General features: G+C 41.3%; 3 protein-coding genes across 7 annotated transcripts; 1 reads left to right on the plus strand and 2 right to left on the minus strand.

Moving 5' to 3' along the window:
- Positions 1–1,072: 1,072 nt before the first annotated feature.
- Positions 1,073–3,496, minus strand: LOC148174645 (dnaJ homolog subfamily A member 2-like). The gene is made up of 3 exons (XM_088038023.1): positions 3,379–3,496; positions 2,687–3,235; positions 1,073–2,075 (listed from the first exon to the last, which is right to left on the minus strand). The coding sequence occupies exons 1-3, from the start codon at positions 3,445–3,447 to the stop codon at positions 1,467–1,469; spliced, it is 1,227 nt and encodes a 408-aa protein (XP_087894149.1). The 5' UTR covers positions 3,448–3,496; the 3' UTR covers positions 1,073–1,466.
- Positions 3,497–6,018: 2,522 nt separating this feature from the next.
- On the minus strand, positions 6,019–11,764 carry Asx (transcriptional regulator additional sex combs). Of its 4 annotated transcripts, XM_088038000.1 has the most exons (5): positions 11,490–11,762; positions 9,561–11,433; positions 7,424–8,210; positions 7,044–7,377; positions 6,019–6,591 (listed from the first exon to the last, which is right to left on the minus strand). In XM_088038000.1, exons 2-5 carry the CDS (start codon positions 11,416–11,418, stop codon positions 6,019–6,021), a joined length of 3,552 nt encoding a protein of 1,183 aa, XP_087894126.1. In that variant the 5' UTR covers positions 11,419–11,433; positions 11,490–11,762. The 4 variants fall into 4 exon arrangements, with proteins under 4 accessions (XP_087894126.1, XP_087894127.1, XP_087894125.1 ...); XM_088038001.1 differs by having other exon boundaries at positions 7,430–8,210; positions 9,561–11,764; XM_088037999.1 differs by having other exon boundaries at positions 9,561–11,762.
- A 1,763-nt stretch (positions 11,765–13,527) lies between these two features.
- Positions 13,528–15,983, plus strand: CycY (cyclin Y). Of its 2 annotated transcripts, XM_088038030.1 has the most exons (3): positions 13,528–13,664; positions 13,841–14,512; positions 15,509–15,983. In XM_088038030.1, the coding sequence occupies exons 2-3, from the start codon at positions 13,891–13,893 to the stop codon at positions 15,895–15,897; spliced, it is 1,011 nt and encodes a 336-aa protein (XP_087894156.1). In that variant the 5' UTR covers positions 13,528–13,664; positions 13,841–13,890; the 3' UTR covers positions 15,898–15,983. The 2 variants fall into 2 exon arrangements, with proteins under 2 accessions (XP_087894156.1, XP_087894155.1); XM_088038029.1 differs by lacking the exon at positions 13,528–13,664 and having other exon boundaries at positions 13,803–14,512.
- The last annotated feature ends 611 nt before the right edge of the window (positions 15,984–16,594 follow it).

Consider the following 16,594-nt stretch of genomic DNA (forward strand, 5'->3'; position numbering starts at 1 on the left):
AATTTGCACGTCAAATTGACAGTAAAGCATAGACTACACTGAAATTATCAAAATACTAATACAATAATGTCCAAAATGATTTGACTTTAAGTGTATTTAACATTTTAGATGTTTTTTTTTTTATATTCTTTTTATTTAGATTCTTCTAATCCTTAATAATCCTTCGATATTTTGAATCTTTTAATCCTTTAAGTTAAGTTTTTTAGTTAGTTTTTTCTGTTCTTCTGATTCTTATTGAGATTTTTTCAGATTCCACGCACGATTGGACTAATTATCTTCAATTGTATGGCTTTGTGCGGTTTAAATACTTTAAATCCTTAAAATTGGTAATCCCGTGGATAGTTTTTTCCTTTTCAACGTAATCCGCGGATCAGTTAAATATGTAGAATCGATTATTGACTTTTCTTCTGCTTCCACTTCTTCGTAACACAATACGGGGATTAAAATTCCGGATTTATCAGGTGCGAAGCGAGAGCAAACAACAATAAAAATTAACGACCATATAAACATCCAGTTCCAAAATTTTAGTTCCCAATCTTCATTTCGCCTGTCTAAATCCAAAGCCAGAGAGAGCGCGCCGCCTCCACATCAATTGTATCAAACTGGAAGCGACATTCTTCCCATTGTCCTTGTTCCATTCTCTGCATATCGATCTCCCCAGCAGTGAACTGTAAAGCTGAAGTTCCAAAGACCATCATCATACACGCAATCCAAGTTTAAATAATTACAACGAAGGACGAAGCGAACCTTTCCATTTATTATCTTATTGGAAAAATCTTGGAATAGGCGAGGAACGCCGTTGTTTTATTCATCCATTATTGATCACACTCCTGTTTCCTGGAAACCGAGCAGCGACGGATTGTTGGATTGGATTCCTGAAAGGACTTGGGGACGATTCCGAGGAAATATTTGCTGAAGAGGCGCACGCAGCCTCGATTAGGCGAAAGAAAGAAATTTTTTATGGGGGGAAGAAGTTCTTTGAGGGCTCGTGGTAGGCAGCCAACTATACAAAGATGTGTGCAAGTCCACTGTGGTTTAAGGAGCGGAATTAGCTTAGTTAAAAGTCCCGGAATATTAAGAGGAGTTACATAATTATTTTATTAACATTTTCATTAATACATGTACAAATTTAACAGTCTGTACTCTGTATCTGCGAAGTGAACAATTAAAAATTGATAATTTTGGATCCTAGAAAAACTGAGCTCGTTTAAGCGAATTTGCGAATTGATCTCGTGCCTAAATTCTAGACGAAACAAACCAACTTCGCTGTTCGTCGAATCTTTGATGCTCGTTGGTTGAAGTCGATCAACCCTAAAAGAAAACCCGAATTCGACAAATACGGAAATAAAAAATTCAATAAATAAAATTATACAGATACGACAAAGAAAGGATTTTTAACAGATTCTTCTACAAATATAAATCCTTATTTAGAAAGCAGCAGATCAACTTTATTCTGCGTAATTGGTCTATTGATGTGCACATTGTATCCCCGGTCCGTGCATGTGGTCTTCGTCGTCACTCGCATACGCCTCCCCTCTGCTTCCATGCGCCCCCTTGTCGCTCGCCGCGTCGAACTGGTGCAACTCCACCTCCTCCACCTGCTCGCCTTCCGGCTTCGTGAACTCCGGTCTCGGCGGAAGAACCTCCTCCAAATTCTTCAAAACCTCCTCACTCGCGAAGTTGTTTTCAGGGAATGTGATTTCAAACGTTATGTACAAATTGCCCTTTTCGAAGGGATTCTTGTACAGCGGCATCCCTTCCCCCATCACAGCTTTTAAGTCGCCGGGCTTCACCACCTCCCCCACTGGGTGTTTGATGAGAAGATCACGACCATCTAATTGACGCAGAACGAAGCTGAAGCCACACAGGGCTTCGGTGAGGGTGATCGTACGGTTCATGAGTAAGTCGTCGCCGCTTCTTTGGAAAACTTCGTGGGGCTTCTCTTGGAGGATTATGATGACGTCGCCGGGCTCGATGTCGGGCTGCTGGTCGCCCTCGCCGCGGAAGAAGATTTTTTGACCGTCCTTCATGCCTTTGTCGACGTGCACCTCCAGGATCTTGGTCTCGTTGCAGACCTAGCGAACAAACAAAAGCGGATTTTAAATGTGAGGTTTAGTTTAGATACCTGAATGATACTACATAAAAATTTTGAAAAAAAATGTTTGTCTCCTATTTTTTCTAAGCTGTCCAATACAGGTGTCCCAGAACTCATGACCCAGAGAGCAAGTTTAATAGAATTCGAGAAATGATAAAAATTTAACAACCAATCCCGGAAGTTTATTCAAGAGATGGAGTAAAATATCCTGGACAACGAGAGTGTAATGTTCTGAGCAAGAATGAGAGTATGTGTCCACAGTTACCGATTTTCTAATACAGCTCTGTTTCGGGATTGGCTTCCGTTTTCTCGTCCTTACTCGATTTTTTAAGTTAAAAACGTTTGTTTTGAAATTTTGGCTCAGAATTGTTGCCTCCATAAGCCTTTTTTCTCTGGATCACGATTTCTGGGACACCTCTATATACGACACTGGGCGGTAATGGGTTAACAGAGGATGAAATTTATCTTTTTACGGTTTCTATCGGCGCCGCGCATGCGCCCAGTAATTACGCAAAACTTCATCATTAATTCCCTGCGTGATTTCCGCGCTTGATGATGAAAGTTTGGTGATTTTGGCACAACCCAGGTTACCTTTTTTCCCCTGCAGGTGGAACACCTGTCCTTCTCTTTGATCAGCATGCCATCCCCCATGCACTCTGAGCACTCGGACTGCATTTGTTGCGCCATTCCTGGAGCAATCTGATGATAGACCACTTTGAACCCTCTCCCCTTGCATCCTGGACACTGTTCGAAATTCTCGCTTTTGCCCCCTTTGCCCTTGCACGCAGCGCAAATCACATTTTTGCTCAATTGCAACTTGGACGTTTTCCCATTGTACAAGTCCTCAAGCGACACTTTAAGTGGATGGACGGTATCTTCCCCTTTATGTCTCCGCCGATGTGGCCCCCCGAAGCCGCCAAAGCCCCCGAATAGTCCCCCGCCGAACAAATGTGAGAAGAGACTGTCACCTGCGAAGCCGTCTTGTGCCCCCTGCTGCATCCCCTTGAGGCCATACTTGTCGTAGACTTGCCGCTTTTTGGGGTCGGACAACACCTCGTAAGCGTAGGAAATTTCTTTGAATTTGTCTCCAGCTTCGGGGTTCTTGTCGGGGTGGAATTCTTTCGCTAATCGGCGGTAATTCTAGACAAAAAATGGACAATGATTTGGCTGATTTAGAACTGGCCTTGACGAAATCTGATGACCTCACTGATCAGAGCTGGAAATCTTGTCAGGGCCGCGGAGAGTAATTTAACACAGTTGGGGGATTAAGTGGAGATTGTTACCTTTTTAATTTCACCGTCTGAGGCAGTTCGGCTCACTCCTAAAATATCGTACAACTTGTTGTCTGCCATCTTTCTAAACAAGGAATATGAAATGACAGAACGCCTGCGCGGACGACGCGGTACCAACCCCACCCCCAAAGCGAAAGTCACCAAAAGTTTAATCTTAAAAATAATTTATACTGTTTTTTTTTTATTCATATTCTTTCTAAATTATAATTCAATTACGAAAGACGGTCGGATTTAAACGCGACTAGAACACTGCAACTTTAATTTGTGCTGACAGAGGAAATCGAGTTGCCGTTGTAAGGGAGGGTACCAACACCACAGTACCAAAGTCACCATTTTTTTTTAATATTAAATTAAACTAAATTTTTTCGTTCTCCTTTCTAATTTGGAATTTGATTTAAGACGAGCAACTTTAAACGAGACTGCGACTTTAATTGGTGCTCTCAGAAGAAATCGTGCGAGATTAAATCATGCAGTATCTATTTATCTAGTTTTAGGAAATCAGGGGAAATCATTAGAAAATCAGGGAAAATCGTTAGGAAATCATGGAAATCAATAAGAAATTCGGGGAAGTTAAACGAAATCACAACGAAATCAGGGGAAGTTGGACGTCATCACAAGGAACTCAGGGGAAGTTAAACGAAATCACAAGAAAATCAGGGGAAGTTGGACAAAATCACGAGGAAATCTGGGGAAGTTAAACGAAATCGCAAGGAAATCGGACGAAATCACATGGAAATTAGGGGAAGTTGGACAAAATCGCAACGAAATCTGAGGAAATCAGACGAAATAATATGGAAACCAGGGAAAGTTGGACAAAATCACAAGGAAATCAGGGAAAGTTAAACGAAATCACAAGGAAATCAGCAAATTTAATTAGCGCTATAGATTGTAGAATTAGTGCTCACAGAGGAAATCAAGTTGTCGTTGTGAGAGAATACCAACCCCAGGTTCAAAGTCACCAAATATATTTTTTTAAATAACAAAATTGAATTAAATTTCTTCGTTCTTCTCCCAAATTTGTAATTTGATTGAAGAGACGGGTAACTTTAATTGGTGCTCATAGAGGAAATCGCGCAAGAGGAAGCTGCAACTCAGCGGGAAGTTCAAATTTGAGGTAAACAAGTATTGTGATTTTATTTAAAATTATCGCAGATTATTTACACAAGTTTTAAAAACTGAGGGCAACGCTATAAAAACTGTACAAGAAATAATTCGGAATAATACATGCGAAAAAAGTCGTTTTACACATCTCTAGAATCTAACAATAACACTAATTTTAAAAAGCATTATGCTACAAATTGAAATCACACAAAATCCGATTTTCCAGTGACGTGACGGCGACAAAAAACGAATTTATTGCACTAGAAACGTTTATAAAACTTTAGCAAAAATCGAAAAGTATACTCCAATATACCTGAGGTAGTACATTTTAGTTTCCACAAATAAAAATACATTGAAATAGGACATCAAGCTACAAATTTATTCATTTTTATCAAAATGCTGGAAGACTTCTAATGAAGAAAAACAAATGTCTGAGCGAGCACAATAAATAAATAAACAAAATATATATATAAAATGAAGTGTATGATATGTAGCAGACTAAAATAATTTATACATAAAAAAATAATTATAGATCGGTGACGAATCAGAGTATTTTCATTCACATGTACAAGCATAAGTAAAATAGTCCTCACTATGTTATAAGTTACAATATAAATTTAAAAACTAATTTTAAAAATCACTATCAACCAAGTCTTCTTTGTTACATGTTTTAATATACCACAGTACAATTTCGCGTTTTTTATTTGTTGACAACAATGATTTGTTTTTAAGCAACAAATCGTAATAATGTGTATATTTTAGTACGGAATACGTTTGCGCCCGAAGAACCAATCAAATGCCACGCTAAGCAAGAAACAGAAGCAGTTTCTGAAAGACTAGAAAATTCACAGATTTTGTTTTACCCTGTTGACGTGCAGAGATTCGAAAAGTTTTCACATTTTAGCCCTTAAAAAAATTAACCCAAACCGTCAAATCACAATACAAGGTGTCCCAGAATTCGTGACCCAGAAAAAACAGGCACATGAAGGCAGCCGTACAAAACCAAAATTTGAAAACAAAAAATCTTTAAGACAAAATATGATCGAGTTAAGACGAAAATACGGGGAGCCAATCACGATCGTTGAACCGACGATGGCAAGAGATATTGCGAGGGGTTTCTTATAATTGCTAGGATACCCAAAATAGAGAGTACTCTTGTCCATTTGTCAGACTGACGTTACGGTGTCCTGTTGTCTAGGAAATTGAAACAGCCTTTTATTTCTCCGCCATTCTACCGGGATTGGCTGTCAGTTTTTCGTCCTTGTTTGAATACTATTAAGCTTAGACTAATTTGGTTTTTGAATTCGCAGCCTGTATTGATGTCGGCATTTTCCCTTGCTCTCTGGGTCATGAGTTCTGGGACACCTGTATAATGGATCACCCTTAAATTATACGTATAAATAAATAAAATATCATTGAATAAAGAAAATAACACAACTTAGGATGTATAAATAAAAAATTCCCTAGAAAATTGTAAACCCCCGCTCCCCGCCTCATTGTTGCCAACAAACAAAACCATCATAAGACAACCTACCGTATGAAACACGTACGGCACAATTTATTCGGTCCAATGCAGTCGTCGTGACAGAAGGCGCCGCACTTTTTACAAACCACCATCGCTTTCAAACTGCACGCGCAATTGTCCGCCGCCCTCTTCTGCTGCATCTGCGCCATTTGCGGCTGCATCGCCGCCCCCGGATGATCGACCATCACGTTCTCGCCGCCGACGATCGTGTAATTATGCAGCTGGTTCTCGACGCTGACGTCGCCATATACGACGCCCGACGGGAGTCGCTGCCTCCGCGTCACCGCCTGCGTCCCCGGATTCGGACATTGGACGATGAAGTCGTTGGATTGCGGCGGCGGCTGCTGGGGAGGGCATTGGATGGCGGGATGGTCGACGTCGACGCTGGCGGGACGACCGCGCGCGCCGACGGAGAGGATCTGAGAGACGCCGCCGGTGTTGATGGTCGTGGGAAGTTGCTGGTGGTGGGACGGCGGCGCACTGGACGAACGGGGGATGTTGTGGTGGTCGCCCACGCCGGCTCGCTGCACGAGGATGTACTGGCCGACGGCGCCCATGGCGTTCGGCGCCTCAACCACCTGCAAGGGGCGAGAAATGCGTGGTGAAAATTCATTGAAAATACGTTAAAATCTTAGCTTCATGGACTCTGGAGTCTCAAAATCCGAGATTAAATCATGCAGAACTATCTAGTCTTAAAAAATCAGGGGAAGTTGGATGAAATCACAAGGAAATCAGGAGAAGTTGGATGAAATATATAAGAAGAATAGGGAAAGTTAGAGGAAATCACAAGACAATTAGGGGAAGTTGGACGTAATCACAAGCAAATCAGAGGAAGTTAAACAAAATCATAAGGGAATCAGAGGAAGTTAAACGAAATCACAAGAAAATCAGAGGGAAGTTAGACAAAATCACAAGAAAATCAGGGGAAGTAGGACGAAATCACAAAAAAACAGGGAAAGGTAACAAAATGACAAGTGGTTAGTTTCAAAGGGCTGCTAGACTAGGATTAGTCAAGTTATTACTCACTCACTTCAGGGCTTAATGCAGGAGCCTGCGGCAAGACCGCCATGGTGACGGGGATCCCCTGCCCGGAAGTGAACACGTGCCTGACCACAACAGGCGGACTGGGCTGCCGCTGCTGCTGGTACGGCACCGACCTCGCCTTCTGCGCCACATTCTTCACGCCGTTGTTTTGCACCATCTGAAAGTTCCCACTGGCCGGTAACGGCGGCGTGAAGGTCTTCGCCGATCCCCTGGACGACGTGACCGAACTGTATTGCGTTTGTCTGTTGTTTTCGTTCTTCTTGGCGCTGCTGTTGGCCGCGGCGGCCGCTAGGAGCGACGGGGGTGGTTTGAGTTGACACCTGTTAAAAATTCAGTCACTTTAAATAGTACTGTCTATGAACTTACCGCAACTGATCCCTATTGGGACTGTTCTGAATGACGGCCTGACAAATCTGATAACTCCTTTCGAGATTAACCGCCCCCGGGGGCGGTTTGTTGCTTGTTCGGTTCCTGTTCGAGCCGCCCCCTTGCGGGTTTTTCGGCTTGGCTTTAGTGTGGGTGGGGACCGCTCTTATCGGCTGACTCGTGCTAAGGGCTAAATAAGGGAGAGCACTAGAACTTTGCACCATTCCTGGTCTTGAGAGGGTTGGAGGACACTGACTGTCGTTCACTGGGGGATTCACCAACGAGCCGGTGCTAACAACCGAAGGCAAACAAACGATAGTCGTTGGAGGAATCACCGTCGTCACCGTTTTACTAACCGACGGCGTTACCGTCGAGTTTGTACCGTTACTCGAACTGACAGTACTCGTTATCAGACTGTCGTTACTGATAATTTCCGGTGTTAACGTCACTTCTAACTCCAACTTCACTTGATTCCCGGTGAACTCCTGATAGTTCTGCGAGGGTTTGTTACTCGTCGTCGCGCTGCTGGCGCTCTCGGTGGCGCCCAGAGCTGCCGCCACCATCTCCGAGTCCATCTTGACGTCGTAGTGCCAGTCGTTGGGGACGGGGAATGTTCCTTCTTCCAGACGCACCTCTAATTCTTCCTGCATGGGGATGACTTCGACGTGCTCGGTGGGATTCTCTTGGCCGACGATTCCTGCTGGGACGGAATCCAACGCGTGCAAAGGCACTTCTAGCAGTTTTTCTGTGCTGGAGTCGACTAAATCCCAACAGTCCTCTGTTGCTGCTGCAATGGAGTAAGGGTGATTTAGATTGTGCAAACAATCGACTATAATAGACTGTTTTGGTTGCGTGATTCAATTCTGCATACTCAACACCATTGATACGTCGTTAACTGTGCGGGTGCAGAAGACCACCAACGGAGAATTTTTTTAACTGATTATCGGGCATTTATTAAGAAAAAACGAGAATTTTTTTTATACAAAAAAGTGGCGCTTTTTTACGAAATTTTCTATGCTGTGAAATCATGCGCCGGTGTTGGCTAATGCCGGCTGAAAAAAGGCAAGACAATGTTCAATTTCACTAATCAATAAAAAAGACCAGCAATAAAACTAAAAATATAATATAATAAATGAACTGTTTTAAAAATAATTATATGATTGAAAGAGGCCTTGCATTTTTTATACGTTGGTGAAACTGTTATTGATTTTGACATTTTAAAACCGTCAAGAATCAATTAAGGAGGCGGTGGAATTTGAGCAACCTGAAAAATCTCTGGGAAATCGGTGTATGTCTTGGGAAATCACTAGAAAATCACTAGAAAATCACTAGAAAATCAAGGAAAGTCACTAGGAAATCAGGAGAAATTAGTGAAAATCACCAAAAAATCAGGAGAAATTGGTCAAAATCAGTATAAAATCACTCGGAACTCACTCGGAAATCAGGGGAAATTGGAGGAAATTACTCGGAAATCAGGAGAAATTGGTGAAAACGACTAAGAAATTACTCGGAAATCAGGAGAAATTGGTGAAAACCACTAAGAAATCAGTCGGAAATCAGGGGAAATTGTATGAAATCATGAGAAATTGGTGAAAATCTGTAGGAAATCAGAAGAAATTGGTGAAAATCACAAGGAAATCAGGGGAAATTGGAGGAAATCACAAAGAAATTCAAAGAAATTGGTGAAAATCACTAAAAAATCAGCAGAAATTGGTAAAAATCAGGGCAAATCACTCGGAAATCAGGGGGAATTGGAAGAAATCACTCGGAAATTAGGAGAAATTGGTGAAAATCACTAATAAATCAGGGGAAATCACTCGAAAATCAAGAAAATGATAGAAATCAGGAGAAATTGGTGAAAATACCTAGGAAATCAGGAAAAATTACTAGGAAATTAAGAAAAGCCATTTAGAAATCAGATGAAATCATTGGGAATTCAAAGAAAATCGAAGAAAGAGAAAATCGCTAAAAATCAGAGAAAAACAAAGAAACTAGGCGAAATCATAGAAATTCATTCGGAAATCATAAGAAATCATTGGAAAATGAAAGAAAATTTGGAGAAATCAGAAGAATGTGTATGCTACTTTAAAGCCCTCGATTTGAGATGTGTTGGTACCCCTGCAAAAAAAAAACTCACCTTGCGGCACATCGTTCCCGAAGAGCGTCGCCTGAATGTCAACCTCTGCTCTCTCCTTCTCCTTCACGCTTTCCTCCACCGTAATCTGCCCCGACTCCAGGACATAGTTCTCCGCATCTATAAACCGATCTTCATTCGCATCATCATCAGAAATATTCCGAACGCTCTCAAAATTGCTCTCCGTCAATCGAGCCAACACCAGATCCGACTCTTCCACGCTAGCTTCCAACTTTTCCGCGGAATCCTCCATGCAGATCTCTGCCCCGCAGATATCCGCACAGGTAGTCTTCTCTAAGACTATAGATTCTTGTTGTAAGATCAGACTGTTTGGTAAAATTGGGAAAGAGTCTTCTATTAGGTCCTGAGGATGGACTGGACTGTCGTCTTCGTCTTCGGTTTTCGCGTCTTCCTGGGTGTCTTTGACTTCCTCATCTTGACTCTCTTCGTTTTTGTCCTCGGTTGTGGTGGAGGAGGTGTCTTCGTTTTGTTCTTCTTTGACTTCTTCGCTCTTGGGTTCATCGTCATCTTTCCCGTCGGTTTCAGAGAGGGTGATCGAACTGTCGATGGAGCTTTCATCGGCGGGTTCTTGGCCAGCAACCACAGGGTCGATATTACAGAGCTCTGTGTTTTCAATCGTCTCCTCCAGAGCCGGATTGGGCGACTTCCGTTTCGGCGAGATTTCAGTGGAATCTCGACTGAGAGACCGCCGCCGCTTTTCCGTTTTCGGTTTGTTATTGTTGCTACATGTAATGATTGTCTCTTCGTCTGTTTGGAGTATCGTTTTGCTAATATTAATGATGCAATTCTCTTGTTTCTCGGCATGACTATCACTGATGTCTTCGCTAGGTTTGGGTTCTTCCTTAGGCGCTTGGTTTCTCACAGATTTGATGGGTAATAAGTCGGGAATGGGCGTTTTAACACTTTCCAGGCATGAGAGCTCGGATTCCTTTGTGCAGGACCTGGTGACAGCTCCCACAGTTCGCAGTCTCTTGACAGGTGGCGCTGCCTTCGATTTATTGCTGACGGTGGTCGTGGGTCTTAATTTGATGGTAGTTTTGATGGGGGGCCTCGTGGGAGCCGTCGGAGGGACAGCGACACTCTGGGGACCATCACTCTGACTCTTATCGCCCCAAATGGGCTCGAAATGTTTTAATTTCCAGGGATCAAGCTTGCTGCGTTCTTTGTCCGCTTCTAGCTTCAGTTTCTGTTGGTTTTCGGGGGTAAACTCGCCCTCCGCCAACCTGTCCTGCCACTCCAGACAGGCCCTGGCGAAGAACTCGTTATTCAGTCCAGAGTTGCTAATTTCTAAAGACTCAGCAGAGTTTGTAACACTGTTCTGATCAACATCTGGCAGTAATTGCACTAACTTGTTTTGGTAAAGGAGGGGCAGAGAGGCAAAAGTGGCCTTATTGAGCAGCAGCCTTAAATTCGTGTTGACGAGAATCGAGTCTGGGGTTTCAAGGTCAATGCAGCCCTCCTTCGTTTGCTCCAGCTGGGCTGCGGTGGACAACTTCTTGTTGGTGCGCCTCCGCGGCTTCATCGTGAAGCCCGGAATGGACGCCAGCACCTCCCGCATCGTGGGGGCCTTGGCAGTCGCCGTTGGCGCGTCCTCGGGGGGTTGCGGGGGCAGCGGCTTCACGATGATCCGCGGGACTGTGGACGTGTTCCCCGACGCGATCGTCGTGTTCTTCCGCCGGCGCTTGGCCTGCTGGCGCAGAGCGTGCTTGATTGCTTTCTTGCTTTTCGTGGGCTCGGGGGCCACCTTCTCTGGGAGCTTTTCCGCATTTTCTTCCTCCCCTTGACTTGAAGCGCCGTCACTTTTCTCGGAATTCGCCTCGGGAGTAACGTCTATTTCCATCACGGAACTTTACAACTGGGGACATTAAAAGACTTTATCGGGTGGCGAGTTTTAGGGGCTGTTATACGAACTGCGACCGGAGGAATTCATCCCATATTATGAACGATTTTGACACCAAGAATGGTCACGACGGCACTGAGGGGCCCAAGTCGAACCGATCCACGTTCATTTACGAATTTCTCTGCTGTGGACGTTTCAGTTTTTTGGATAAATCGCACTAATTCTTTGACAATAAAACGCCATCCGCCATTTCATAACCGGGCCTGATATAAACAGGATTTTGGGAGCGTTAGATTGGCAGCTTTGACTGCGGTTGCAAGGTCACAAGTTGCAGAAGTTCTTGCCTCTCTTTCACTGGATATTACCTTCACCAAACGTTCCGAATTCACAATTAGCGGTAATCTTAAATTCAATTCCAGTTTTTTAAACAAATTTTTTGCTGGCTTGAAATGCTTTGCAACTCATACGTCAAGTGTCATTTTTGGCGGGAAATTCAAAATGTGCGTTGACGATTTAGTTATTCCCAATCCCGTGATTGCGGAATTACGGCAGATAGAAAGATGCGTTTTTTTCTATCGGTTTTCTCGCAATTTTTTGGTTAAAAAGATTTAATTTTCAAAAATTAAAAATTTGATTTCTTCAAAAAAAATTTCATGGCTGTCAAATTTAAGGATTCGATTTCTCGTTTAATTTTGGAGTAAACTTGCGATATTATAGCTTTTTTTACGCAGAATTCTGCACTCATTACAAATCTGGGCTTGAAATTTACGTACGACAACAAATAACTGAGTTATGGCCGTTTAAAGTTTCGAATATTAGATGCAGCTAGTTAAACACCATAAAATTTTTAATCGAATAAAATTTAGATCACAGACAAAGTTTTTTTAATTATTGTTTATATTATTGTTCCCCAATTCGCTCAGTGTTTTTTTTTTGTTTGCACCTCGCAACAGCTGCCAATTTTGCAACGTTGCAAGTATAACAACCAAAAGATTATTTTCTTCTAAACTATGACATATGTCATTAGGAACTCGTTGGGATTGGTTGATGGTGGCGCCCTCTGTGTTTCTGTCGCATAAGTTATGCATGAGTTGGCGTAAAAATTTCTATTTTAAAAAATTATCCCGGCGCATCCACCATTTTCCACAAATAATTAAAAATTATAAAATTCAGTTCTCTAACTTGACTTTCTAAATTATAACAATCTTTAGCTTCAAATGTTAAACACTCGTCGTTTTCGTCTTCTAAAAAACTTGAAAATGCTCTTAGTCGAAAATAAATTAAAAAATTCTTGTCATTTTGTCACACCCGTGACATATGGTATTGCTGTTGAGCAAGACTCAAATTTTAGAAATTTTTTGTTTCTAAGCCAAAACTTTTTATTTTTTCTTGTAAATAAAATTCCTAATTCTGTCAAATTTGGTTCTAAAGCAATCAACTTTAGTGAAAGTTTTAATTTTGAATAGTTTTTTAACTATACCAAATTTAAAATTGTAGAACAAAAACACAAAATTAGAATTTTTTTGTTTTTAGGGTGCCAAAAATTTCGATTTTTTTTTAATTTTGGTAATTTTTGTTCTAAAACAATGAAATTTGGAATTTTAATTTAACTGTAATTTGAGACGACGAATTTAAATTCGACTGTATAGTTCCACAAGTTCGTCTGAGTCACCATAAAATCATAAAAATTTGTGGACAACCGCAACGGGACAGCTTGAATAGATTTTCAAGCGCATATAATGAGGGTTTATTTACCCAAATTTGCACCCTGCATAAATATAAAAATACCACAAGCTGTCCAGTTGTGGTAGCACTCAAATTTTTATGATTTTATGGTGGCTCAGACCAACTTGGTGGAACTATAACTTGTTAGATCGACAACTGTATTGTTGGTTGCTTACCTTACGTGTTATTTTTGTGGAGAAAATATTTGAATAACTCCTACACTAAAAATTTTAATTTGTAATTGTCTATTATTTTATTCTCCTTATAACCGACCCATAGCAAAAAAACGCATTCAGCAAACTCAAAATTTTTAATATGGTTTGTATCTTCACTCTATTGCGGGTTGAGTCTGAAATATTGCGCAAAGTTTGTGTGATATTAGTACAGCTGTCGCCACCTCAGGTTCAAGAATCTGTACAGTGGGTAATCTAGTCTCATGTAAGTTTTGACATTTGACAGTTCCATTCCTCGTAAAAATGCGTGTGAAACTGTTATTTCCCCGATCGAAGCAGTGAAATAATGTAAGAGCCACTCCACGTCCTCCAAAAGCCCGAGACAGCCCCAAAAATCGTTCGCCCCTTTCCCAGTCCCCATACCTCCGAGTGCCGGTGAACATCAAGGCGTTCACTCGTGGGCGTGCGGTGTTTTCCCATCATTTCCCCAAATCCCCTTATCAGCGATAAGATGCGGTGTTCAGCCCGCAGATAACACCCATGGAATCGCACTGAGGGCCCCCGGACCGCCACCATGGGCAACAAGAACAGCTGCTGCTCGTTTTCCAGTCCTCCGACGCGGGACCCTCCTGTCATCGAGGACTCTCCGTACGAAGGCGAGCTTAGCATCACCAATCTGCAGCATATTAGCGAGCGGGAGGCCGACGATGGGGACGCCGACCCCTCGCAGGACCCCACGGCGAAGACCATCTTCATCGAGCGCTCCAAGACGGCCATAGAGAACGGGATGATCCGCAGGAAGAGTCAGCATCAGATCGCGGATTTGCGGCCGTTGAAGAAGAGCAGCTCGTGTTCGACGATTTATTTGGACGACAGCACAGTGTCGCAGCCCAATCTGAAGAACACAGTCAAGTGTGTGGCGCTGGCGGTTTATTATCATATTAAGAACCGGGATTCGCAGAGGGAGATTGATATTTTCGATGAGAAGTTGCACCCTTTGACGAGGGATGGGGTCAGTGAGGATTATGACAAACATAATCCGGAACATCGACAGATTTATAAGTTTGTGAGGACTTTGTTTAACGCTGCTCAACTGACTGCTGAGTGTGCCATTATTACTTTAGTGTATTTAGAAAGGCTGTTGACCTATGCAGAGTTAGATATTCAACCTTCCAACTGGAAAAGAATAGTCTTAGGTGCGTACTTCTCCTCTTATTTCATTCCATAGTTATTAAGGAAACTCTAGGAAGAAACCCCTGATTACTAGTAATGTCACGTTTGGTTTGTTGGCACTACTGTATTTGGGTCATTGTTATATTGGCGGCTTCAAAGTCACGGCCTACTTTGGGTTGCAATTTATTGTATTAACACTCCATGGCCTTGAACTGAGGATGCATACTAATATTTTACATACAAACTAAATATTAATACTTTTGCGAAAAGTTTACTTGATAGTTGTTCAATTAGTATGTCTGTGCTAAATGTTTACATTTCAAAGATTTTTTTTTAATAAATTTTCTATTTTTACCAATTTTCGTTCTAAAGGAATGAAATTTCGTGAGGACACTATTCTTGAGTTGTTTATTAAATGTACCAATTTTTAAAATTGTAGAGCAGAAGATGCAAATTTTGGAAATTTTTTGTTTTTATGGAGCCAAAAATTTCGATTTTCTTAAATAAAATTTTTAATTCTGCCAATTTTTGTGCTAAACCAATGAAATTTGGTGAGGGCACTATTCTTGAGTTGTTTATTAACTGTACCAAATTACAAAAGTATAGAGCAAAAGACTCAAATTTTAAAAATTTTTTGTTTTCAAGGAACCACGAATGAATGAAAGGATTCACCGTTTATCACTTCTTTGTTTGATAGATCACCTTGATATTTAGATGTTATAAATTTTAATTTTATTTATGTATACTGAAAAACAGAAATTTTACTTTTAAATTCTCAATTTAGCACTATACAACAGGATGCCACCAATCAATCTTTTTTTTTTTTGGTAACCTCGGAGTTTTTACATTGCGTAATCTGAACTTTTTCAGTAGTCAGTAGTTTGAAGCTTGTTGAAATGGAAAAAAGTGCGAACAACCTTTTGCTTTTTATGGATTATAAACTCCGGCAATAAACGTTTGTCATTATAAAGTCACCTTGTCTCTATAAATATCGTTATTGATTCCGTTTTTACTTTCAGGTGCAATTCTTTTAGCTTCCAAAGTATGGGACGACCAAGCCGTCTGGAACGTAGATTACTGCCAAATCCTCAAAGACATAACGGTAGAAGATATGAACGAATTAGAGCGTCAGTTTTTAGAACTTCTCCAGTTCAATATCAATGTCCCTTCGAGCGTATACGCAAAATATTACTTCGATTTACGTACGTTGGCCGAAGCAAACGAGTTGACGTTCCCTAGCGAACCTCTAAGTAAAGATAGAGCGCAGAAACTAGAAGCAATGTCGCGAGTAATGGAAGACAAGTTCACAGCAGAAGCGATCAAAAATGGTTTGAAGAAGTGGTCCAGCTTGGACAATATAACGAATGGTGGAACGGCGGCGAGGAGAAGCGTCGCCATTTTGTCGTGATCAAAACATTATTTTTTATTTTTTATAGATCTACCAAAGTATTTCTAGTGGAAGTTTTTATTAATTTTTTTTTGATCTTTTTCTTTTTTTTTCAAACCATATTTATTATATTATTATGATGCTTTGTGTTTGACTTATTTATTACTGGCAACTCACAAGTTACGTAACGGGAAAGCCTAATATTTACTTATATGTTAAACCATTTTCTTTTGTTTTCGTTGCAGTGTGTCACTTGTGTGGTAGGTGGCGTCTCAGTCGTGATGCACTGCCTAAGCGAATGCCAACATGTACATAAAATTCTAGTGATTGAAACTTTCCATTCCAAAAAAGTATGTCAGGGAGACTGTTTTTAGAAACGAAGAGGAGATTATATTCAAATTGCACAACCCTGCTTTTCATACACGTCCACTATAAAATAAGTGATTTTTGATAATTATGTTGGAGGACAATCCTGTAATATGATGCCTATTTTCAATTTTTATACTATACCAGGCTTTGTCTAGAAAAAGTGAAAATATATCTGTAAAAAAAACCGTGTTCATTTTTACCTTCGGCCCTGCATGCCGCCACGCCACTGACTCACGTACTTATTGAAACTGACACTAGATGCCCCACGTGCTGTTACGCCACTGGCAAGATTTGACATTCGTAGGCATTAAAACGCTTCTTTAGGGAGTTAGCGCAAGAATCGCACCCA

This window comes from Gnatocerus cornutus, chromosome 5, assembly GCF_029298725.1.
Source record: "Gnatocerus cornutus isolate USDA-ARS CGAHR chromosome 5, icGnaCorn1.1, whole genome shotgun sequence".
NCBI lineage: Eukaryota > Metazoa > Arthropoda > Insecta > Coleoptera > Tenebrionidae > Gnatocerus > Gnatocerus cornutus.

What these genes read in the sequence shown, in the direction of transcription:
- LOC148174645 (XM_088038023.1), bottom strand. Translation starts at nt 3,447, where the DNA reads ATGGCAGACAACAAGTTGTACGATATTTTAGGAGTGAGCCGAACTGCC. An exon ending in CAGACGGTGAAATTAAAAAG is followed by an intron (nt 3,236 to 3,378) that starts GTAACAATCTCC and finishes TTTTTTGTCTAG; the next exon opens with AATTACCGCCGATTAGCGAA. An exon ending in CCACCTGCAGGGGAAAAAAG is followed by an intron (nt 2,076 to 2,686) that starts GTAACCTGGGTT and finishes TTTGTTCGCTAG; the next exon opens with GTCTGCAACGAGACCAAGAT.
- Asx (XM_088038000.1), bottom strand. Translation starts at nt 11,418, where the DNA reads ATGGAAATAGACGTTACTCCCGAGGCGAATTCCGAGAAAAGTGACGGC. An exon ending in CGGGAACGATGTGCCGCAAG is followed by an intron (nt 8,211 to 9,560) that starts GTGAGTTTTTTT and finishes ACTCCATTGCAG; the next exon opens with CAGCAACAGAGGACTGTTGG. An exon ending in CCCAATAGGGATCAGTTGCG is followed by an intron (nt 7,378 to 7,423) that starts GTAAGTTCATAG and finishes AATTTTTAACAG; the next exon opens with GTGTCAACTCAAACCACCCC.
- CycY (XM_088038030.1), top strand. Translation starts at nt 13,891, where the DNA reads ATGGGCAACAAGAACAGCTGCTGCTCGTTTTCCAGTCCTCCGACGCGG. An exon ending in CTGGAAAAGAATAGTCTTAG is followed by an intron (nt 14,513 to 15,508) that starts GTGCGTACTTCT and finishes TTTTACTTTCAG; the next exon opens with GTGCAATTCTTTTAGCTTCC.